This window comes from Euprymna scolopes, chromosome 28, assembly GCF_053919585.1.
Source record: "Euprymna scolopes isolate OS-2025 chromosome 28, ASM5391958v1, whole genome shotgun sequence".
Lineage (NCBI taxonomy): Eukaryota > Metazoa > Mollusca > Cephalopoda > Sepiida > Sepiolidae > Euprymna > Euprymna scolopes.
This window is the reverse complement of record NC_136509.1, coordinates 10,731,486-10,758,091: the sequence shown is the minus strand read 5'-3', so window position 1 is coordinate 10,758,091 and position 26,606 is coordinate 10,731,486. Positions and strand designations below refer to the sequence as shown.

General features: G+C 34.0%; 1 protein-coding gene across 2 annotated transcripts in view; it reads right to left on the bottom strand.

Moving 5' to 3' along the window:
* Positions 1–14,995: 14,995 nt before the first annotated feature.
* The window catches only part of LOC145249447 (four-jointed box protein 1-like), an 80,345-nt gene continuing 68,734 nt past the window's right edge, over positions 14,996–26,606 (bottom strand). For both annotated transcript variants that reach the window (XM_080111007.1, XM_080111008.1), the window contains exon 2: positions 14,996–18,228. In XM_080111007.1, the coding sequence (XP_079967133.1) occupies positions 16,286–17,887 (1,602 nt within the window). In that variant the 5' untranslated portion in view covers positions 17,888–18,228 and the 3' untranslated portion in view covers positions 14,996–16,285. The remainder of the gene's footprint in view (positions 18,229–26,606) is intronic.

Below are 26,606 nucleotides of genomic sequence, written 5' to 3'. Positions count from 1 at the left end.
TCAAGTAATGCTTGTTTCTTTTATTTATTTTTTGCGTTGTAATTTGCTTTTAAACCTATTTTATACGTATTTCATTTTAAAATCCAGATCAACGCTTCTAACAGGTAAAAATCTACCCTGATATTAAAATTCAGACGTATTCTTCCAGCATTTTAAAAACAACACTGCCGGTAACATCACGCAGGCACTTCATTCACTTTTTCTTGAATTTAACATCATAGCAAAAAAAAAAAAAAAAAAAAAAAATTAAATACTGACGAAGGAGTTGAACTTCGGAATATATATTAATTTGCAGTTCGCCCAAGCTTTGCCCTATGCACTGTTCATAACTTTATGTGCATATGTTTATATATTAAAAACTTTGACTCATATCCAGGTAACCTACATCTAAAATTTCAGGTATTTAGACTCAAACTTGGCGGAGGAGTTTGGTAGAGTTTGCAAAGGCCATGTCTTTCAACTTCGACCAATTTGGCAATCAAATTTTCGCCCAAAACCTGATTAAAAATCTTGCTGCACGTCTGAATACTCTTTATGTAAAATTTCAAATGCTTAGACACAAAATTGAACTTTGACACCTAGATAGTCAAATTTTTAGCCGAAAATCGATTAAAAATCTTGTCCTATATATGAATATACTTTATGTAACATTTCAAATGTTTGGATCAAATATTGGCTGAATAATTTGTTAGAGACCGCAGAGATCAATATTTTTAAAAACTTTGATCCCGATTTTGACCCTTTAACATTTATTATTTTGGGCTCAAATCAAGTTAAAAAATAAATTGATCTATGTCCAAGTAATCTACATCTAAAATTTCAGGTGTTTAGACTCAAAATTGGCGGAAGAGTTTGGTAGAGTTTTCAAAGGTCAAATCGTTGAACTTTGACTCTTTGACAGTCAAATTTCTGGCCGGAAACCGATTAAAAACATTTTCAATACCCATTATGTCAAATCTCGAGTCTGTAGACTGAAAATGGACAGAGTAGTTTGATAGGGAAATGTACACACAAAGACAATTTAACTTTTATAGATATACTAGCAGGTTAGCCCGGCTTTGCTCTGGCCCTATGTACTGTTCATAACTTGCCCTACGTATGAATACACTTAATGTCAAATTTCAAATGTTTAGATCAAACTTTGAGTAATTTCGTAGAGATCGCAGAGGTCAATTTTTAAAAACTTTGACCTCAATTTGGACCCCTTAACGTTTATCATTTTAGTCTCAAATCAAAATACAAAGTTTTACCCATGTCCAAGTTATTTAAATCTACAATTTGAAGTCTTTAGACCAAAAATAGGGGGAGGAATTTGGTAGAGTCTGCAAAGGTCAACTCTTTCAACTTTGACCTTTAGGCAGCCAAATTTTCGCCCCAAAACTGATTGAATTGCTTGCCGCATGTCTGAATACCCGTTATGTAATGTTTAGACCCAAAATTGACTGAGTAGTTTGCTAGATACCACAAAGATAAAATCTTTTGAACTTTGATCCCTTGGCAGCTCAAATTTTTCCACCCAATCCGATTAAAAAGCTTGCTCTATCTCTGAATACGCTTTATGCAAAATTTAAAATGTTTAGACCAGAAATTGGCTGAGTAATTTGATAGAGATCACAGAGGTCAAATTTTTAAAAGATTTGACCCCAAGTTTGACCCCTTAACATTTATTGTTTTGGGCTCAAATCAAGTTACAAAGTTTGATCTATGTCCAAGTAACCTACATTTACAATTTCAAGTATGTAGACTCCAAATTGGCGGAGGAGTTTGGTAGAGTTTTCAAATGTCAAAGCGTTGAACCCCCCCTAAAAGCCAAATTTCTGACCGAAAACCGATTAAAAAGATTTTCCCAAATCTCAATACTTCTTATGTCAAATCTCGAGTCTGTAGACTGAAAATTAACAAAATTATTTGGTAGATAAATGTACACAGACACACACACACACACAAACAGACATTGTCGCTTTTATAGTTATACTATAGTTCCACCCGGCTTTGCTCTGGCCCTATGTACTGTTCATATGCGCATATGTATATATTTAGAAGTGTGAATATGTACGGTAATGCCGTTCTATATAATAGGCTTCCTTAACTACCATAGAGAAAAGTTGGTAGAGGCCGCAGACGTCAATTTTTTTTTAACTTTGACCCCAATTTTGACCCCCTTCAACATTTATTATTTTGGGTTCAAATTAAATTAAAATGTTTGATTCATGTCAAAGTAAACTACATGTAAAATTTCAAGTGTTTAGACCCAAAATTGTCGGAGGAGTTTGGTAGAGTCTGCAAAAGTCAACTCCTTCAACTTTGGCTTCTTGCCAGCCAAATTTTCGCCTAAAAACTGACTAAAAAGCTAGCTGTATATTTCAAATGTTTAGACCCAAAATTGACTTAATAATTTGCTAGAGACAACAAAAGTAAAATGTTTTGAACTTTGACCCTTGGAAGCTAAATTTGCAGCAAAAAACGACTAGGTCTGAAGACACTTTGCGTAAAATTTCAAATGTTTAGATCAAAAATTGGCTCAGTAAGGACAATATGTTTTAAAATTTAACCCCAATTTTGGACCCCCTTAACATTTATTCTTTTGGGCTCTAATCAGATTATAAAGTTAGATCCATGCCCAAGTAACCTATATAGAAAATTTCAGGTGTTTAGTCCCAAAATTGGCGGAGGAGTTTGGTAGAGTTTTCAAAGGTCAAATCGTTGAACTTTGACCTCTTAACAGCCAAATTTCTGACCGAAAACCGATTAAAACAATTTTCCCAAGTCACAATACTCCTTATGTCAAATCACAAGTTTGTAGACCGAAATTTAACAGAGTTATTTGGTAGGGAGGTGTGCACAGACAGACACATACACATGCACTTTCACAAATCGCGTTTCCAGGCGCATTCTTCCGGCATTTCAAAACCAACACTGTAGGTAACATCACACAGAATATTTTTTAGAGTTGAAACAACTAATGAATTTGAAAAAGTTTCTTTTCCTTTTCTTTTTCAATTATTTAAAACTAATTTATTTTATTTGTGAATATCATGTGCCTGATCAGAATCTGCAGTAAGCTTTTTCCCAACTTTCAATACGGGCTTTTGTATAAGAATCATCGCCTGAAAAAGTCTCTAGTTATTTGTAACTTGCTGACTGAAACATGCCCACGAATGTGTAGCATTCCAAATTTTATCATAAGAGATGATTCAATAAAAAAAAAAAAATTGAAAATTACGTATATTGACCCCGAAATGAAATTCATGAACTCTCGTCTAACGATAGAAAATAATCATTTTCCTAACTATGCTTCTTCTAATGCTATGATCCATCTATTGAAACTCCATGGAATAAGGAAAAATATTTAATTTCTTTGTATCTCTTTTCGTAAAATAAATTGTTGTAAGCTTTAATTTACATAATTTAAATCCAATTCTTCTACTATTGCTCTATCTGGAATATTGAGATTTTTCATTTGGTTGGGATTGTCTTATAAACATTAATATTAATATTTGTTTTACTTTTACAAATTTATTCATTTTACAAAGTGAAATTATATTTTTTCTTCTTAACAAAAACAGAACAATTTTTATGTCTTTTTCTTCTAAAAAAAAAAAAAATGCAAAATTGTTAAAAAAAAAAAATCTTATGCAAGGAAGATTACATTTTAAAATAATCTTATTCATTATTTCCGCGAAATTTTTCTGACTTCTGAGAAATTTTTAAAATTATTTCTGAACTGTATCTTTTTGTTAATCAGAAAATGACCTTTTCAGATTTTTTTTTGTATCTACCTATTTCGTATTTTTTAAAGATTTTTCGGACTATTGTTCTCACCTCGAGCGTTATTTTCGCAACGTTTCAGCTGATGTAACATTTGACCATCTTTCTACATGTCTTGTCGAACTCAGGAATCTGCGCAGAATATCAAACGAAACGCTTCGTTTGAATCACGGAGATAGCATGTTCTTGTTCCGTCAGCCATGACTGATTAAAAATTCTAAGTAATTCGCAATTGCATGTTAAGAGTCGCTCGCACTGGGAATTGAACCTTGAACCTCCAGAAAACATAACTTGCAACCGAATTTTCCCAAATACTTTATCCAATATGCAAGCATAACGTGACCGTTACGCTCGAACCGTGTTCATTTTAGTTCAAACCTCTCTCGGACCCCCACGTTATCCGGCACCGTCGAAAAATGAACAAACAAACAAACAAACAAAAATAAATAAACCCGACTCGGCTTTTCTTTCTTTTTTAACACGTCCTTTTCTCCTGGCTCGCGTTTCTCTTTCTGCTTCACTACACACCGGTCGTAAACAGTCATTTTTCAGCTTCGACTTTACACGCCTATATGTTTCAACCGCAATTTTTCTTCTGTCGACGACGTAGTGCCTTTTTTTTCTTGTCGCACTAGTTCGAGAACACTTCCTAATTTGCATATGCGTATTTTCCGGCTGCTGCTGCTAATATCCTCGCAAGCCAACTATCTTAAAGCTGCTGCTTATATTTTTCCACGCGCGACATCTAAATGGTTTTGTGTTTCTCGAAATATGTGATAATCTGAAGGAGCTAGATCAGGAGAATCTGAAGGATGAGGCAAAATTTCGCAACTGAATTCTTTCGGGTGATCTTTGATCAATAGTGCTGTGTTGAGACGAGCATTATCATAGTGGAAGAGGACTCCGTTTCTCTTAACTACAAAAGGTCGCTTTCGTGTCAACATAGTTGAGAAAATTGCAGAAAAATATGAATAATATTTTGGAAATCTAAAAAAAAGTTATAAATGAATCATGTTGATATTTTTACGTTATAATATGCATAAAAAATATCTTTTTAAATGTCATTTCTACAAAGTGAGAAAAAAATATTTGCAGCGACTTGATATTTTTTTCGTTGGGTTAGACGTTTCGTGAATGACTTCCAACTTTCCCAATTTAAAATTTCATCTTGAAAATGTAAAACGATGTTTTTGAACATCTTTATTTATAACAATGAGGACCGTTGCTCTATAACTTGGATTTTATATGTCAACAAACTTATAAATGCCACACTTTTGAATTATGTAGCTTTTAATTTGAAATATAAATTGAACGCGTGCTTTATATCCTCTTATGATGCAAATATCATCTAAATGGCTTTGCAATCCTCGGAATAAGTGATAATCCGAGGGATTTAGGTCAGCAGAATATGCAGGATGAGACAAGAATAAGTGATGATCCAAAGAAGCTTAGTCAGCAGAAGATGAAAGATGGGGCAAGATTTCTCAACCAAATTCTCCTAGAAGATCTTGGATTAGTATTGCTGTATGAGGATCTGCATTATCACGATGGAAGACGAACCACTTCCGGTTTACTAAAGACGGTTGTTTTCGAGTCAACATTGTTGAGAATAATGCAGAAAAATATAAATGTAACTTTAACTGAACGAAAAGTTATAAATTATTGAGGGTGATATATTTATTACATTTTCACCCCAAACAATACACATTGCCACTTTGGTGTAGGGGGCTACTATCAGGGGCAACAACTACTGGGGCACTATGTAGGGATTTGGGCAGCAAGATGTCTGTTCACGTTGCACTTAAACTTCTGCACGTCAGTACAGTTGGGGAAGCAGGGACCTGTAATGGAATTCCAAAGTCTAGCGGTTCTGGGGAAGAAACTACTGGAGTAGAAAGATCTTTTACATCTAGGGATCTCTACAGTGTGGGTGGGATTTTGCAACCTGTCGGGTCTGTCGAGGGTGTTCACGTCGTGGGGGCACAAGTGCTTGCAGTTCGTTAGAGCATTCACCATTAAAATACTTGTAGAACAGGCAGAGGGATGCAACGTTTCGTCGATGGGACAAAGGCTGAAGCTTAGATGCCAGTTCAGGGCCTATCAGATTTGCGACTCTCTTTTGAACCTTGTCAAGGAGCGATAGACTAGTAGCCGATACACCAGCCCAAATATGACAGCAATACTCCATACATGGGCGAATGGTTGCCTTATAGAGGTACAGGATACTTTCGGGTGTTAGTAGTTTTCCAGAACGGTAGAGAGAGTCCACTTTCCTCGCAGCGGCCCTGGCAATGCCCTCGATGTAATTGTTCCAACTCATGTTTCCTGTGAACGTTAGGCCAAGGAGCTTGAAAGACGTACTCTCAGATAAAGAGTCATTGGCCATTGCTATAGGTGGTAGAGAAGGTTTCTTGTAATTATTGAATGAAGCTAGTTTAGTCTTGGCAGCATTGAACGTGACCATCCATTTTTGTCCCCATTCCACTACAAATTGGAGGTCATCCTCTAGTGTTTCTGTCATTTCTTTAGATATGTGTCCATTTGTTTTCCTGTCGTGCCTGTTATAGAGCGTGGTGTCATCAGCATATATACCTATCTCGGGGGCAATTTTGTTGGGGAGGTCATTTATGAATATCAGGAACAGTAGAGGTTCAAGGATAGACCCTTGGGGCACTCCCGCATTTATATCATATTGTTTCGATGTACGACCGTCGAGGACAGCCTGGATTTTTCTCTTATCTAAGAAGGATTTAATTATGTTAAGTATTCTACCAGTGATACCGTATGATCTAATTTTCCTGAGGAGACCCTCATGCCATACCCTGTCAAAAGCCTTAGATATATCTAGAGCTACCGCTCTGCCCTCCCCCGCTTTGTCCAGTCAATGGTATATACGTTCAGAGATTACAGTTAGGATGTCTGCTGTGGAACGGGCATCTGTAAGGTGATAGACTAGAGCATTGTTAATTAAGGTCTCAAATATTTTGGCTAAAAGTGGGAGGAGGCTAATGGGGTGATAATTTAATGGGCCAGTTCTTTCGCCAGAATTCTTGAATACTGGTACCACAGAAGCAGTTTTCCAACAGCCCGGAAAGCAAGATTCATTAAGGCATTTGTTTTAGAGTTTGGAGAGAACTAGAGCTACTTCGGCTGAGCACTTTTTTTAATAGCATATGTTTAAGCAATAACAATGGTGATATGTTTAAGTAAAAAAATAATATGCATAAAATAAATTACAATGGTTTAAAATGCTCCTACAAACTGGCAAAAATTTTACATTGACTTAATATTATTTTTCGTCTTTTCGTTTCCTGCTTTTGTTAAACGTTTCGCGAAAAACTTCCAACTTCTGTCATCATTCCTTTGTGCCACTTACACGAACAAGTCATCATTAACTGAGCCATTCTCGTCTTAAGCGATCTAACGCGTGGTTTGTGATTATTGAAATCGATGTGAGGCACAATTTGGGGTGTTTCGGATGACTTGTATGGCCCTGTCAGCCGTCCTAAGTTGAAACAACGTTGTGTGGCGTAATTTCTCATCGAAGATTTTACAGTGAGACTGGAAACCTTCTCATTCGATTCAGTGTTTCGTGCAATTTTGACGATTCGCTGTTGACAATGTCCCACAGCAATGCAACGGCTAAGGTGACTGTGGCTAAGTGGTTAATGACATGCAATAACGATTAGGTTTGTCAAGTCAAAATCCAGTTCGTTCCACAAAAACACTTTCACCTAAGGGTATTGCCAACCACGAGGATAGCGCGTTTGAAACTTTCACATGGTCTCACTCGTAAGTAACATATGTATTTTTAGACAAAATTCTAATGAGAAAGATATCGGAGAAACGAATGCCAGCAATATAATCATCTAATTCACACGAAATGAACGCTGTACAAATCAAACATGTGTGCGTCGATATTTTCATTCTATGCGATCTTTGCGTTGTTGGAAAATTATTGACAGTTGTCTGAAGACTTCACGCATCAGACATAGGAACAAGTTGTCAAGATAGAAAAAAATTATTGACTATCTTGACACCTGCAACACTTTGTGTGTCATCAGGTGCTACAAATTAAATTAGCTGCATCTGCTAGACGTTTTGTAACACCGCTTATTGCACGTTGTGCATTTAGTGGAGTTTTCGTCAATTCCGAGGTTAGATATGTTTATCATCGTAACATGACAATCCACATTGGAGCATGCCTCGCTTACATGACCATCTTTGAGGATGTGTGCAATAGTCTGGACGTCGCCACCGCAGGGGCACCGAGCATCATGTACATAGCCCCACTTGTGCAGGTTGTTGTTTTAATAACCTCCAATCAGGCCCTGTTGAGTGTTACCCACTCTTTCTAGGGGGAGATCAGAGTCTACCGGGAGGACTTCTGTTGGTGCCGGAAAGGGCCTTGTTATTGTCTTTGGCGGATTCATTCCAACAACGCATGCGAAAGGACGCTGGTTGTTAGCCAGAGCCCTGTGACAAAGGCAAAGCTCTCTCGAGATGGTAGACGCTGTGACATCCCTTGGTGTCCAAATAAGGGATGCGGATTGTCGTTGCTCTGCTTGTCCCACTCTGCCTTCACTATTGCCTCTTGGCGGATCTGCAGTAAAGCGATTCCGGACATTGTGTAGACAGATTGGTCGATTTCAGGTTGCCGATAATAGTCCTGCGTGCCTTCGATGGCGACCTTTACAGCATGAACAGAACGAGTCCATGCTGCTGCAGTCGAGAATCACAGCGCTAAAGCTGACAATTAGAGATTCTGCATGGGTATTTGCCTTGTGGTACAAAAATAATCTCTGGAGTCAGATATCATATGCTTCGTCTTTATCGTGTTAATTTTGCGTTGCTGCTTTTCAAGCGTTAAATTACACCTGTTAAATGCTGTATTCATTTCTGTTATGCTGATAAGAATATCATAGGCAAAACGACCGTCGTGAACACACAAACTGTGCAACATGTGTGAGAGTTTTGTCAGCTCGTCAAGGGAGCTTATAAAAAGGAATGCAAGAGTGGGGTGATTATCGTCATCCTAACGGTTCAAAAAGCACTGCCGCAAAATTCACAGCTTTGATCGAATCTAGAAATTGCAGTCACCCGAGAATAAATCCTATAAATTTTGATTAAACACAAACATAAGCCAATAAATACAAAAAAAAAAAAAAAAATGACATATGATGTGCCTTCAACAAGTTTCCAGGCATGTTTCGTATTGGTACTTGCATTGATAGTAAACACATGAAACTCTAAACCCCTTCAAAGTAATCTCCTCCAGCTGCAATGCACTTGTTGTACCGTTCCAACAACTTCTGGAAAGCCTGATCGATGAAATTCTTTATTTGGCCAATCAACTTTGGTGTTCTGACTCCCTTACTCCGCCCACACCTCTCATCATCCTTCAGATTTCCTTGAATCTTTTATGTAACCCAAAACTGATGCTTGATTCATGCAAGATGGTCCAAAAGCAGTCTGAAGTATTCCATAGGTTTCTGTGGTATTTCTTCCAAGTTTAAAAAAATCTTATTACATATCGTTCTTCTAAATTGTCCTCACGTCCAAATTGCATTTTTTGCAATTCACCTGTAACAGTCGGGCTTTAGTAGGGTGTATTCCAATTCCTGCTGAAAGTGTTCATTTTAGTCTGAAATCACGTACAGCAATAACAAACTGAATTTTCAAGAGTCTATGACAATTTTAAAGTCCTGTACAAAAAGTCTAGAAACTTATTTAAGGCACTTCGTAATAAACAAACAACAAAAATTGATGGATTTCATTTTTTTTTATTATTGGAGATTTTCTTTTAGAGAATTGTAATGAATAAATTATACAAATTCGCTGCAGTTTATTTTTATTAAATAAATAACGAATATGAAGGTTTATGTACAAAAATATCAACCAGTTGCCATGGTAACGGTTGCTAACAAGTGATGGTCGAACACAACAGTGACCATACAGACGAAAACAATAAAAAAAACAACAAAGAAATATTAGACATCGCCACTACCACCAACAAAATGCGTTTGGGAACAGAAAAAAAAGGTTTTGCTTTCAAGTCAATCGTTTCGCAACTTTCATAAAATATATTTTCCTCTCCTCATCTTCAAATGTCTAATTGGAATTACATTTTCGTCGGTCTGTAAAGCTTAGGTTCGTAATAACATTGTCATCACTAAACGCACAGATTAAATGGACGTCTCTTAAAATAAAACGATATTTTCTCAGAAGTGCTGAATACGTATGTAGAGCTTTATAAGCAAAATTATATAAACTTTAAACTATCCCTACGCGGATTAATCTAGGTTTTGACGATGTTATTCTTATCGTGCGTAGTTTGTGACTAGTTTTTGAATCACTCACGATAGTAGCAAGAGTGAGAAGAGATGTTAGGTATTATGTGTACGCTTGATAAATATATTCGTGAAAGGGGAGAGTTACATTGTTCCAGACAATTGGTGTCAGTTTGAATATCATCTTTGCAAATAACCTTTTATATAGATTTTCATAATTTGTTTTATTTTATAAAATTTATTACATTAGTCTTCCTTTAATTATTTTCGACATTTTTGAAACCATGACGAGACGATTAACATCGTCGAAATGCGGATTGATTGGCGTAGGGATTTTCTAACCCTTTTTAATTTTGATCTCAATTTACAGTTGCCAGCACCAATGATAACATTAACAATATTGATTACTAGCAGGGTGCCCGGCGTTGCTCGGGTGTTTGGAGGTGTATGCTGTGCAAAAAAAGCAAAAAAAAAAACAAAAAAAAATGGTTAATTTTTTAAAACTTTGACCCCTATTATGACCCCTTAAAATTTATAGTTTCGGGCTCAAATCACTTTATTAAATTAGATCCAGGTTCAAAGAACCTATATCTAAAATTTCAAGTGTCTAGACACAAAATTGTCGGAGGAGTTGGTAGAGTTCTTAAAGGTCAAATCGTTGAAATTTGACCCCTTAACAGCCAAATTTCTGGCTGACACCCGTCACATCGATTTTCCCAAATCTCAGTACCCGGTATTTCAAATTTCGAGTCTATAGACTAAAAATTGACAGAGTTATTGCGTAGGGAAATGTACACAGACAGACAGACACGTTCACTTTTATAGATATATAGATAAGTGACCAATAAAACTGAACTGTAGCGTATGTTTACGTTTGCGAAAATAGATGCTTATATTACATGGGGTTTGATAAAAATCAACAGAAAAGCCCTGAACCTTTTTGGCCATGTAAAACGATCAACCACTGACCTGTCAAAGTTATGCTGCTTTGAGGGTATGTTAGAAGACAAGAGAGGCTGAGAAAAGCCAAGGAGAAGGTGGAGAGAAAATGTTTTTAGTTGGATCGGAAGGAATGGCGAAAAATAAGTCACGTGGGTTCGCAATTCGCAACAAGCGGAAGATGCGGCTCATTATGACATTGAGTTTTACGGTAATCCATAAAAAATTATATTTTTTTAAATGAATACGAATCATTAATTTTACGGGAATCGGTAAAAATATTGAAATCGTCCCATCACTAATACACACACACATGTTATGAAAGTATACTTCGCAATTAAGCTACACAGAATATTCCGCGTAGCTTAATTGCCATATATATTTTCATAATTACCTAGCTCCATGTATTGGGCACTGTTCAAGTAAATACTGAAAAATTTACACAAGTAATGATATATATATATATATATATATATATATATATATATATATATATATATATATATATATGTGTGTGTGTGTGTGTGTGTGTGTTGGCCGGAAATTGAGAGGATATTGAAGAGCATTTGGAATTTATACACAGGAATTCTATTCGAATCTACGGGGGTTAAAAAGGCAGAGGCACTTTTTTTTTTTTTTTTTTTTAAAGGTTGATATTAAACGTTATAGAAAAGATCTCTAGAATTTTTACAACCATACAAAAATATAATTAGGCCAACGTGGTATTTTGTAAAGTTTTTTTTTTTTTTTTTTTTTTTTTTTTTTAATTGAAAGAGAAAAAAAAACACATGAAATTGTTAGCTATTTCCTACGTTAAAAGTAAATGCACCTTCAAACGGAAACCATTAGAATATAACATTCAAGTTGACACAAAGCCAAAGTAGGGAAAAATTGGAACACCTAAAAGGAGATTACAGAGGGCAAATGGTTTTAAGCAGAGCTAAGCGATAATCTTGGCTGCCATTTTGGTTGTGTCGCTTAAGAGCCTTCATCGAAATAAATTTTTCAAATAAATTATCTTAACGACTTCGCGTTAAAATTATGTGGTTCGGTGAAGAATTATAATGCATTTGCTATAATTTTTTTTTATAGTTTAAGAGTTATTAACTGAATTATTCGATTTTCAAACTCTACTCATTAAATTAGACTAGTTCGGCAATTATACGTCAAATGAAGTCTTCCAAGTAATCTATTGTATTTATCAGCGTAGACTTTGGATTTTACGCATTTCAAACGAAAATAATCGGGTTATAGCACACTAACCAGATGGCTACTTGACAGGTTTATTTCGTGAAATTATTCGTTCAAATGTTTTATTCAGTAAATTGATCGTACAATTTGCAAACGCTGTCAGTTTTTATGATTTGCCATAGCAAGCTGAATTTAAAATAACGGATAGTTGCCAAATATGTACTTAAATTCGCCGCCTATAAAACCATTAAAATTTCCATATATGCTGGGTGTTTTATATGATAGGCAAATATATTAAAAAACGTTAAAATTTTTACTTTTATTCCGAGGCGAGGATTTGTTTTTAAGTCAAACTTAAAAAGATTTGTATTAGTACAAGATGGCGCGGAGGGACAGAGTTCAAATATGTTTAATATCACTATTTGATTAAATGTTACAAGGTTGGGGTCAGCGTAGAATAAAAAAAAAATTAGAAAAATAATCCATATAGGCATTAAAACGGTTTTGTTTTTACATACTAAACGAGTTATCGTTTCGATTTAAAATTCATTTAGTATTACGCGGCAAACTTGAGAAAAGCACGCTTAAAATGTGTCAACATTATCTTAAGCGCAATCACAACATCAGGTCAAATTCGGTCGCTGATTGGATTTCGCTTATTCAGATAATATTGCGACATTTTTTCAAGTTGACATGTGTAATACCAACTGGATTTGAAATCTAAAATATTTCTGTGATAATCTACAAATAAAAGCATTTTCAATGCTCTCGTCGTGACTTAATGTTTGTCCATTTATTTCTGTGGTAAATTACAAATTAGTTATATGTTCCAGTTTTAACACGAAAATATGGCGACCCAGATTAATCTGTTAACCAGATTCATTTAAGACAATGTACAGTTTTTTTTTATTTATTTTAAATGGAAACTTTACAGAATGTAATACCAAAACTTTAAAATGGACGAAATATGTTCGCTATGAAAATCTAAAATTTTACAATTTAAAAAAATAAATTTGTTTCCAGTTGCAGAAATATGTACAAATCTCATGGAATTTCAATGTTCAACAAAATATTTTTAGTGTGGATATTTACAAAGATTTCGACAGAATTTGGACGGAAGTTGTAAGTAATTTGGTTTCAGATGTAAAGAAAAATGGCATTCAGTGACGTAGATCTCAAAAACTCTAAATTTAGCTACCCTCCTCCCCTGTAATGCTTCTGTACTTTTTATTGTTGGTGAGGGGTGGGGGTGAAAGAAACATCAAGTGACCTTGCTGTTCAAAACGTCATCCTTTGAAAGCCTTTGTAAGAAAGACAACATTTAGTGTAAATTAATACCAACTGTGGGGGGGGGGATCAGTTTTATTTATTTTTTTTTTTTTAATTTAAAAAAAAAAAAAAAAAAAAAAATACGACATCTTGTTGGATTTGAGGATCACTTAATAGAAAATAGATTTGGATTTTTTTGTTGAATTGAAAGATGAATGGACGGAATAAGTTAAACTTTCATTAAAAATATTTTACTAAGGTAAGAGTACAGAGCAGAATAGTTAACAGAAATAGTAAAAAAATTACTTAAAAATCCTGCATTTGATACAAGTTATTTACAGTCACGAATATTTCTAGCATGCTGAAACTTAAATTTGATTTCCCTCGAAGCAGTTTTTGAGACGCAAAAAATACCTAGGTGTTAGTTCCCTGTAAATTAATTTTTTTTTTAAATATTATCAGGCATTAACCCTCCAGTTAGCCGACATATTGGTAGCCATTTTGTTTCCTCATATTCTGAGGAATTATCGTTGGAGTAAAATTTTTGCGAAATAAATGCACTTTTTCAACATGTTTTAAACATGCAGCTCGGTAGGCACTAAATTCCTTGCATTTTACGTTTATTATTTCATAAATAGTATGCACTTAAATTCTGAATATTTAGACACTTTATGATTAACATTCATTTCTGAAGACTTTTCATTAGAAAAAGATTTCTTCACGGAAAAGACATTGTTATTCGTAATTTACAATTAAGAAAAAAAATTTAAATTAATCCGCGACAAATTTCTATTAAGTTTCAAATAAACGATTAGTTTCGAAAATCGTTAAAGATATCCCTTAAAACAATTCTCTAGCGTTCCGAAAATTTAAAGTCATCCTCAGCCTGTAAGGTTATTTAAGATATGAAAGGCTTGCTTAAAGATTGAGGGGAAAAAATAAGAGTTAATTGTGTCTCTTCTAGTTCAGGACATTTGATGGACTTTAAAGTTCTGAAAGATAAAGTAAATAAAAACAAAAACAAAGAATCCACTGATGCAAACTGGCGAAAAAAAAAAAATCAGATAAATTAAAGATGGAGGTTTTTAGTAACAAATATTTCGAAAATGAACTGATCTTTACACTCTGCTGATGAAGGAGAGTTACTAATTATATACGACAAAGTAAGGCGCGCGCGCGCACACACACACAAATAACTATGCATGCTGATGCTATTCGTGTGACATTTAGGCACGTCATTCGAGCAATTTCGTGCATATTCAGATTGGCATTTATAGAGATAAAAAGACAATATTTTTGTGCAGCTACTTATCACGGAATGAAGATTGTATATTCCAAAAATCAAAAATTGATAATTTTTGTAGTTTTCGAAAAACAAATTTGCTGTTCTGTACTGATAAGCGATAGACGAGGCCATATGTCTTTAAAGAACATAAGGGGGAGGTAATCAAGTTTCCCCCGTGCATTAGGATTATCTGCCCTTGTCCACCGATTCGTTGATTTATTTTTTCACCCTAATCGAAAAGGGAACCTTTTTTTTTTTCCAAGAAAATAAAACGTGATCAAATTCTGATTTTTGGAATTTTTCATCTTCCCGCGACCTATACGTACAGACATTTCTGTACTTTTTAAATGCCGCCATAAGTGCGAATTTGAATAAGCACCTACAATTCAGTTAAAAACAAGCGGATTTAAATTTAAACGAACGGGTAGGCGTTTGTTTTCGCTAAGATTTGGAGGAATTAATTTGACATAGTTGTCTTATTTTTTTTTTTAAATTAACATTTACTGTAAAAACATTTACAAAAGGTAAAAATATTTTTTGGGATTCAACAGTAGCACCCCTCCCCCCCCCCCAAAAAAAAAACCCCACACAATTCAGTGTTACTATAGTTACAAGTTCTTTAGTATCTGGATTATTTTGCATGCTTTTTAAGTTTCATTCAGTTTTTACGAGCGGTTTCACAAACAAGATAGTGGCATACATGGTTAAACAAACCTGCCGCCATCTTGTTTGTAAAACCGCTCGTAACTAAATATTTGATATTGAAAAAGAGCATTCAAAACTATTTTAAAACACTAAAAATAAACCAAGTAGCTACAAAAGTAACTTTTATCGGCTATGGTAACATTTGTATATTTGAGTTTTATTTTTACCTTTTTTTTTTGCTCCTCTGCTAAACCCAATATTTTTTTCTTTTAAGGGAACATTTTATTATGCCCAACTCGTGTTTAAAATATCCCATTATATGAATAAATAATTAGAGCAATTCATCGTACCTAAATATCACGAATAGCATGAGTTGTCTTGCCTTTGTAGGGCCTCAATTTGTCGTACTTATTGAAGATTTGTCTAAACCAGGAAAACCATGGAAAAAAAAAAAAAAAAAAAAAAAAGATTTTCTTCAAAGTAAAGTGAATTCACTGACGAAGAATTAATGGCGCTGCCAAATACTTTCGAGGACTTTTTTTTGTAGAAAATTCGGCAAGCCAATACCTGGATTTTCCCGTTAAAAAAAAAAAAAAAAAAAAATGGTTAATTCAAACCCAAGAACGCATTTTGTTTGGATTTACTATTTAAGGAATAACTACCCTACAACGGGTATTTGTAAATTAAAAATAATCATGGTCTTGTGGTTTTGTCAGGTCTGGAAAGTTTCTGGTGAAGACAACTATTTTTTTTTTTGACAAAAATAAACTGTTGGGGGCGGTGTTCTCAAACATGCAACAAACATTTAAAATCAAATTTTTGTCAAGAATGTCTTTAAGAAATAAAAAACTGAAGTCTTTAACGAAATGCAAATCTGGCAAAAAAAAATAAATAAAAGTCACGTATAACGTTCTTCGCATTTTTTTATGTGCTCGTAGACTTCTGCTAATCGTTCTTTGAGGATCTTTACATTTTTCTCGGGTAAACTGGGTAGGAGATAGTGATAGCTCTCATTTTCTAAAAAGGCATCACGGAGAGCCTCGCCGACGTTACCGGCGAAATAGAGTTTCTTTAAGGCATCCACGGTCGGTTTGCGAAATATGCAAAGCGAGTTCAGCATAGTTTCGTGATAGATGTGGTATTTGTCCAGAAGGCGATAGCCGTGGAAAAGGCCAGACTCGTTGTCGAGGAAGACCAACTGCTGATTGGAAGGAATTTTAAGCAAATTGTGCGTTGGATTCTTCATCATGTTCGCATTCCATTGTTTGTTGAACATATTGTTGACTACTCTGTCCAAATTAGCCACCAGATAATCAAAGAGAATCAAATCCGACCACTGAGCTAGTTCACACAACTCCTTATCACTTTTGGAAGCGAGATCTGCTTTCTCTACCGGATGGAGTTCGAGTCCTTCTCCGCGCAGTTCTTTTGGGATAAAGGTTGGTTGCAGACCCGCAATATACTGACTGAGGACAATCACTTGATCCTCCATCCATTGAGACTCTGCAATGTCTAAGTGGATCTCGCTCCATCGACTGTGCTTTGGCTGGACCGCAAGGGTGATGGACGGAGCTACGTTTTTTATCTTAAGCAAGCGACTGAGATAGTAGGAAAATATGTCCCCCTGGATCTGGTCCGTATTTAGACGGTACCGTGCGCACGCTTTGCTAGAATCTCGGAAAGTTAAGAGCCGGTTCTGCATTCGGCCACAGCCTTCTTCCATTTTTATGATCTGCAAGGTGCTGGCCTTACGCCGCCAACTCGCTCGTTTTTCTTCAGAAAATCCCATCACACAAGCATTTTCGACGGAAGGGCGCCAATAAATCCCATCCACAATGTCCGACAAAGATAGATTCGATACCGTAGTAGATGCTTCAGCCATTATTGGAACTTTCGGCTTCTGTGAAGTTTTTTCTGTAGGCCTCCCATTTATCGGAATGGTTAGAGTTAAATGAACTTCATTATCATTCGGTAGGTTCTTTTCCGACTCTTGATGGACGTTATTGGGATTGTTGGGTTCTAAGTATGCCGGGGCATCAGGATGTGGCGTTTCTTTAAGAGCAAGGGAGTTATTTTTGTATTGCACTACAGCGGATTCAGTTTGCAGTGGCCGAGCGAGGCCCTTCTCACTTCCGTACGATCCGATAACGAGCTGTTCGTTAAGAGGAGCAATCATTCTTTTGCCGATGACAGCGCTCTTTGCTTCCCGGCTGACCGCATCATAGTGAATATTAATAGTCTGCTGTAGTTCATCGTGGCTAGAAGGCACAGATACCCCGGGTAGCTGGATGAGAAGACCAACAAGAATCCCAAAACAAAAGCCAAGTCCCGTCATAAAGAGGACGGTGTACTTCATGTTGAGTTCGAGACGTCGAGGAAGTCGGAGTAGACCCAGCTTTGTTGAAGAACAGTCGTGACATTTACATTCGTGGAGGGAGACACTGCAAAATGGCGACGAGGCAAATTCTCGTTGGCTTGACAACGCGCGTTTCTCTTCCATAAAAATACACCAGGCTATTCCAAATTTATATTTAAGGGATGTAAAAAACACAAACAAAAAAAATGAACGACACGTTGGTAGAAATTGCAAACGATTATCACAGTCGGGTTTTTTTTTTTTTTGTCCGAATCGACAATTTTTATATTTGATCAGGTTTTTTGGATTCCAAGTTTTGTAGATCTTTCTTGATTTTCCATGAAAATATATACCGGAATTCTTTACGTCTTGGAGAATCTTTTTGCAAAAACAATTTTGTGGTAAATGTCCAGAAAGTAAAAATTAAGATTCCAGGAATTCCGCTACGAATTTGTGGAAAAAATCTTTGTCGTCCGATAATTTATCTGAAATAGAAAAGAAATACATATTTAGAAAAGATAAATATATAAATTAAAAAATACATGAATTAAAAAATACATAAATTAAAAAAAAATACATAAATTAAAAAAAATACATAAATTAAAAAAATATATAAATTAAAAAAAATACATAAATTAAAAAAAATACATAAATTAAAAAATATATAAATTAAAAAATACATAAATTAAAAAATATATAAATTAAAAAATATATAAATTAAAAAATACATAAATTAAAAAATATATAAATTAAAAAATACATAAATTAAAAAAATATATAAATTAAAAAAATATATAAATTAAAAAATACATAAATTAAAAAATACATAAATTAAAAAATACATAAATTAATAAATACATAAATTAATAAATACATAAATTAATAAATACATAAATTAATAAAATACATAAATTAAAAAAATACATAAATTAAAAAAATATATAAATTAAACGACTAATTTATATTAAAAAATGTGACTGTACATTATAATTGGAAATTAAAACAAAACTGCATTTCACGTCAAAAAAAATATTACATCTTATGTCGAAATTAGTAAGGAAAAACATCACTATTATTAGCGGGGGACCCGACGTTGCCTGGAATCGAATGATCAACCAATGTTTCACACTCCCATATGTTTTTTTTATTAAAATTTGAATTTGCTCATTTTTTAATTAAATCCATTGATTGCCTGCTCTAGTTAGGGACCCATCGCAGTGCATCAGGAGGTAGCTTCACATGCCTCCACGCAGTGACTTAATCCATAATACATTGTAATATATATATTACATAGTAGAGAACCTGCTGCTGATTTTATTAAATCATATTATATGTAATGGCTCAAATTAAAAGTTTAAAAGGCAATTAGTTTAGTTCAATTGTGTTCTAAACAGAAGCATTCATTTCAAATGCACTTTTAATGTTAGGCTGTGTAAGGTGTTAACTTTGTTTAAAATCGTCTGTTCCTCCTTTCATTGGATTTTTTTTCGATTATCGATACTTATCGAAGACATTTCAATACAAAACATATCTAAGAACACTGAAGTACATTTGTGCGAAATTTCATAAAAATCTGTACAGTCGTTTTGGAGTACATAGTGAACGAACTCGAACACAGACGAATTTTCTTTTCTATAATATGGATCTTGGATCCGTCATTTCCTAACTTGAAATCCCGGGACTTAACTGAAAATAAGGGAGATAAGTCAGTTAGCCACACGGAATTGGTCGCAATAGAAGAAATCAATAAAAGTGCATTATTCAATAAAATTTAATTTCTTTCTAGGAAAAAAATTGCTCGTAGAACTTTCATTTAATTTTAGGCACAGACAGATGATTGGCGTTGCGTGATTGGTGCAACGGTATGTCTCAGAATCTGCAATCATGCATGCCGAGTTGACGCCGTATCAATTGCGTTAAAATATGCACTTCTGATCAAATATTGAAAAACATTTTAGGGTTCATCAGGTGTAATATTCCCAACCTTAAGAAACCCTCAATATTGGTTATTGCTTTGAAAACCTTATCTGTGTAGATCTTTAACTAACGAAGCCAGATAGCGGACGACCCCCCCCTTCTGTGCCAGTATACAAATCTAATAAAGATGTTAGTTACAGAAATATGAAGACATTTTCTGAAACCGAAAACGAAACCATTTAAAACAAAAAGATAAATACATCTTGTTGAAAACATTCAAAATCGAAACTACTTCCCTCCATTTCGCTCCACCCACATCTTGTTTGAAAATGTTGTGGCTTTTCAGAAAAGACAAATAAACGTTGTCGGCTGAAAGGTAGCAATTTGTTCAAACGTGTGGTCTGGCGCGCGGCGGAAGGGGGAGGAGGGGCACTTTTCAATTTATTTGCTTTGATTGTTGTGGTTTTTATTCTCTTTTCTTCTTTCTCCCCCCCCCCTCCCGTCCGCATCTTCTCTTTTTTTTCTTTCCAGAGTTTGCAAACAATTTGTCGTCTGTCATCGCCATCATAAAACCTTGCTCGGCTAAGTGGCAACAGTCGGTAATCGGAGAATCCAACGGAAAGCACTAATTCTCTCTAACTTATACACCACCACTCAACGTCCCAACTGCCGAACGTAACCGCGACCAACAATAACAAGGGTCTCCAACGTTCCGTATTGATCGTCGCGATAAGAAATGGCGGCTTTAAGATGCGTTGAAGGAGAAATGTTTATTGTTTGGCATCAGGATGCTTCAAGATGTCACCTCGCACTCGCCTTTTACCATCAGAGACCCATTACCTCTACTAGATGTGCTTGGACTCTACCATCCGTTTTATTTTTATTTGTTCTTAATTTCAAAAGATTAAAATTCTGTAGCCATTCATCTAAGACTTTCAGGCTGGTTTTGTAACTTCCCTGTTTCGGATTAATATTAAAAAAAAAAAAAAGTTAGTACGGAATCTGGAAAAGCATTGGAAGCGTCCAATCACTAATATCAACATTCAAATATGTTAGCTTTATAACAAGTGCTCAGCTGTTCATAGTATTGAGCACTTTAGGATTCAATGCATAGCTTTTACTACAAATACTTAATACTTTGAAGATGGCAGATATATTTTTATCGGCTTTGAAATAAAAAGGCGCCTTAGCTTGTCCGTAGCGAATACAGTTTTCTAGAAACTCAGACCTTTATTGGATCTGATCATGGAACGGAAATGAACATTGGAAATTGTTAAACAAAATGAACACAGATCGCATAAACCTCAGCTGGATTTTGAAAGGAAGTAAAGGGGGGGGGGTGACAAAAGACATTAAAATGTGAGATGCAAAAGAAAGGGTAAATTTAAAAGACTGCATTTTTTTTTGTCTAAGCAGTCGAAAAATAAAATATGAGGATTTTTTTTTATTGTGCGTATGTAAACTGACAATTAAGCGTGGACACTTCTGTTTAATGGTTAAGTATGACTGACCAACAAACATGACACAATGATAAAGAACTCCCCACATTTTAAAAGTCTGGCTTGTCCTTAAGGAAATACAAGTAAAGATGAACAAGTGAAGCATGCATTGCTCCCCGTGAGTGCACAGTGAACGAGGCATAAAAAAGCAACTAAGTTCAGCATTTGCCCCCCCCCATTTCGCTCCAAAAGTCCCCAAGGGACGTCAAATCCAGGTGAAAATGAACAAACGGTGCAGTTTTAGGCCTTAACATATGTAAATTTGAGTTCTGCACCATGAAATAAATAAATAAATAAATAAAAATGACCAAGTCCATCATTTGCCCCCCCCCCATTTAGCCCCAGAAGTCTCAAAGGCCTTAACATATTTAAATTTGAGTTCAGCACCATGCAAAACTGCTAAATAGACATACACAGAAAATTTTGGACAAATATGGTCAAATAGTCCCCATAATGGAGTGTTTTTATTAGCTCTAAAAGAGCCCCTGGGGCACACCCAAGAGTTATCGCAAAGTATAGACAAACAAAATTATATAGAAATCAGTTAGTTACAACTTTTCAGAAAGTTTTATAAAAATGCGAAGCATCAATTTTTTTTAATAAGCACAAAAGTGTCAATTTTAGCCACTTTAACCCGAAAGGCATCCTCAGAAAATCCGTTCTGTTACTTTTTTTTTTTTTTTTTTTTTACTTATATCATGTTTAATGTTTGTGCGAAATTTCAAAAAAAATTCCAAGGCATAGTTATTGAGAAAAGTGCGGACAGACGAACAGACAAGGGTCAATTTATTCGTTTGTTGGCTTCGTTGTTAAATACCCCAAAACCGCCTTTACATTCGTACTCAACTCTTTGTGATCTCAGGCTTCAATGATCCTTACGAGCGCCGTTCATATACGTCCGTATTATTCGAGGGTCTACTGGAAAAGCGACGTTTAGCCTGGTCACTATTAAAATGGGTCACCAGTTGGTAAAACAAGGTGCTGGATGCGATCTAAAGCACGAAGAGTGACGGGCGCCGACAGGCCTTGTCCAAGACGCGCCGCATGAAATACGGCGTTCGTACGACCACAAGGAGACTCATCCATCTTTGCAAAAGAAGACGACCGTTATCAGTCAACCCTCACTGTGACGTCACTCACATGAACTTGTCCCATCTCCTCCTCTCGTGATACAAGAGTAACTATAAATGCTATTTAAAAGTGAAATGTGACGGACCGAGAGACAGTTTTTTATAAGACGCATCTAAGTAAACGCAGTCTTTTATCGAGGCGGGCAAAACAACAATACTCGAATATAAAAAGGATATTTCATGTGTGAGAAACTCCAACGGTGCATTTTTTTTCTTTTTTTTTTTGTGCTCGGACGAATCACTAAAGTAAACGAATCGACCTGAACGAACAATTAAAAAACATGGCGGACGACAAAAGATTCACCGGCGCCGCGCACGTTTATTATTATTATTATACAGAAGAACGTCACAAACAAACAAACAAAAAGAACGATGATGACTAATGTTTAGGAGGAGGAGGAGGAGGAGGAGTTATTGTTGTTTGTGTGTTTACTTATATATTATCTCGTTTGATTCGGTCTACGTAAGTATCAAGAAAAACGTCCCCACTCTTACCCATTTAATCTCTATCGTCACCACCGATAGACAAGGCCCCTTAAAAGAAACATGACGTCACGCATAGTAGGCAAAGATGGTGACATCTCTATCCTTATCATTGCATTGCATCAAAGTTGAGTAAATATATAAATTACTATCAACGTAACAGAGGGAGATCTTTAAAACTTGAAGTTGTTATGTTTTACGGCATATCAATCCTAATCGGCGTATTTAATGCCAAATCCAGTGATTTAAAAAAAAAAAAAAAAAAAAAAAAAAAAAAAAAAAAAAAGAAATTAATGGTTTCATCTTCAAATATTTATTCATAATATTTTGTTTGGTTGATTTATGAAGAAAAAATGTCATTTGTTTTACAAAATATGACTGAATTTTGTAAATACTCTTTAGCATGCCCGGTCCTTACAACGAATATATATTTGTAAATATAAACATTTCTTTCTCTCTCTCTCGTGTGTGTGTGTGTGTGTATATATATATATATATATATATATATATATATATATATACACATTTCTTTATATATATATATACACACACACATTTCTTTATATATATATACACACACACACATTTCTTTATATATATACGCACACACACACACACACACACACACACATTTCTTTATATATATATATCCACACACACATTTCTTTATATATATATACACACACACATACATTTCTTTATATATATATATATATACATACACACATACATTTCTTTATATATATACACACATTTCTTATATATATATACATACATTTCTTATATATATATACACACACACACACTTCTTATATATATATATACACACACACACATTTCTTATATATATATACACACACACACATTTCTTATATATATATATACACACACACACATTTCTTATATATATATACACACACACACATTTCTTATATATATATACACACACACACATTTCTTATATATATATACACACACACATTTCTTATATATATATATACACACACACATTTCTTATATATATATATACACACACACATTTCTTATATATATATATACACACACACATTTCTTATATATATATACATACACACATTTCTTATATATATATATACATACACACATTTCTTATATATATATATACATACACACATTTCTTATATATATATATACACACATTTCTTATATATATATATACACACATTTCTTATATATATATATACATACACACATTTCTTATATATATATATACATACACACATTTCTTATATATATATATATACATACACACATTTCTTATATATATATATACATACACACATTTCTTATATATATATATACATACACACATTTCTTATATATATATATACATACACACATTTCTTATATATATATATACATACACACATTTCTTATATATATATATACATACACACATTTCTTATATATATATATACATACACACATTTCTTATATATATATACATACACACATTTCTTATATATATATACATACACACATTTCTTATATATATATACATACACACATTTCTTATATATATATACATACACACATTTCTTATATATATATACATACACACATTTCTTATATATATATACATACACACATTTCTTATATATATATACATACACACATTTCTTATATATATATACATACACACATTTCTTATATATATATACATACACACATTTCTTATATATATATACATACACACATTTCTTATATATATATACATACACACATTTCTTATATATATATACATACACACATTTCTTATATATATACATACACACATTTCTTATATATATATATATACACACATTTCTTATATATATATATATACACACATTTCTTATATATATATATATACACACATTTCTTATATATATATACACACACACATTTCTTATATATATATACACACACACACACACACATTTCTTATATATATATACACACACATTTCTTATATATATATATACACACACATTTCTTATATATACACACACACACACATTTCTTATATATATATATATACACACATTTCTTATATATATACACACATTTCTTATATATATATATATACAGACATACATACACACACATTTCTCTATATATACATATATATATATATATATATATATATATATATATATATATATACACACACACACATTTCTTTGTAAGAAGGCGCACGTGAGCGCGTGGAAAGTATCAACAGCAGCAAAAGAAAGCTGGCATGTAAAGAGATTAACAGCAGCAGAAAAACGTGCATATGCGAATTAGGAAGTGTGCGTGAGAAGATGAAAGAAAAGAGAAAGGAAAGAAAAATGCAACCCGAGCTCGCGGGAAAAACAAAGTGGACGAGGAAGAAAATGGTGGCTCCACACTCCCCAAAGCCCGCAAGCTGGGGCCTCACCATCGGATATATTTTAAGGTCATATCAAGGATCAACATATTTGGCTTGTTTAACATAATAATTAGGTATGTTTACCTTGCGTTGCTCGAATGCAGATATGTTATCGAGTGGAGGGGGATCTTAGAGAATAACAAAAAATAGCCTGGTTTATATTTTTTAAATTGAATTTTGAAAATTCGTTAGTGTTCATTTTTGATTTCAATAGTCGATTAAATATACAAAATAATGCCAAAGTTTCGTATAAGCGTTAAACACGCAGACACATAATTTTTTTCAATAAAGATTAGTGTTAGCTCATGAAAAAATATATTGAGCACTTTTAAGTATGAAGTTTTCAGTATTGATTCGGAATTAGACTGGAACGATTGTTCTTTAGATATATAAATTTTCTAATTGACTTTTCTAGGACTATCGGTAAGAAAATTTGCCACTTGAAATATATGAAACCTTTACTGAAAATAGAAAATATTTCATTCATAAATTTGTTGTAACAAAATTCCAATCTATATATCTATAAAAGTGAGAATGTGTGTGTGTGAGGACACTTCTCAACCTATATACTCAACGAATTTTGATCTACAGATATGAAATTTGATATATAGGGTAGAAATGCTTTTAATCCGTGTTCATCCGGAAAAAGGGCTGCTAAGGGGTCAAAAGTGAAAAATTGGGGCTTGGGGAGGGGGTCATCGGATTTTTATGTTTTTCAACTATTTCACAACTGCGCATGTGCGAATCGTTCATATGTTAAGAATAAGTAGGTTTGAAAGCACTTTTTAAAGGCCCTATCAAGCTGGTCAAATGGTTATCGTACTTGACTCCCTGTCTTTAGGTTTTGGTTTCGATCTCAGCTTGAGTTTTTTTTTTTTTTTTTTTTTTTTTTTTTTTTTACTTTACAAGAGGTGAATTGTTTTACAAAAGTCCTAATACTCGCATGTACATGTCGCAATTTCTTTCCGTTCTTTTTTTTACTTCATTTTTTTTTAATTTAACGTTACGTTTAATACCGAGCAACGCCGGTACATCTAGTTTATTTATAAATACTCACATTTTACTAATTTTGATGTAAATTTATGTTTCATTTAAATGAGGGGGGGGGGCGTGAAAACGAAAACGAAAGGAGGGTTCGATCGGCTTGTTCACTTGCAATTTATAAAAAAATATTTGAAAATCAAATCGATCCCTCTAAAAACAAACAAACAAACATTGGAACATTTTTAAATATTTGTTCATGAAAAATACAAAATAGCGAAACAAACAAACAAATAAACAAAAAAAATCACTGGATTAAAACCAATATCAAAAAATCGATAATTAATAACATGAAACAAATTATTATCGTATATTTTTTGCGATCAATATAAGGATTAAAAAAAAATACGTTTATCGAACAG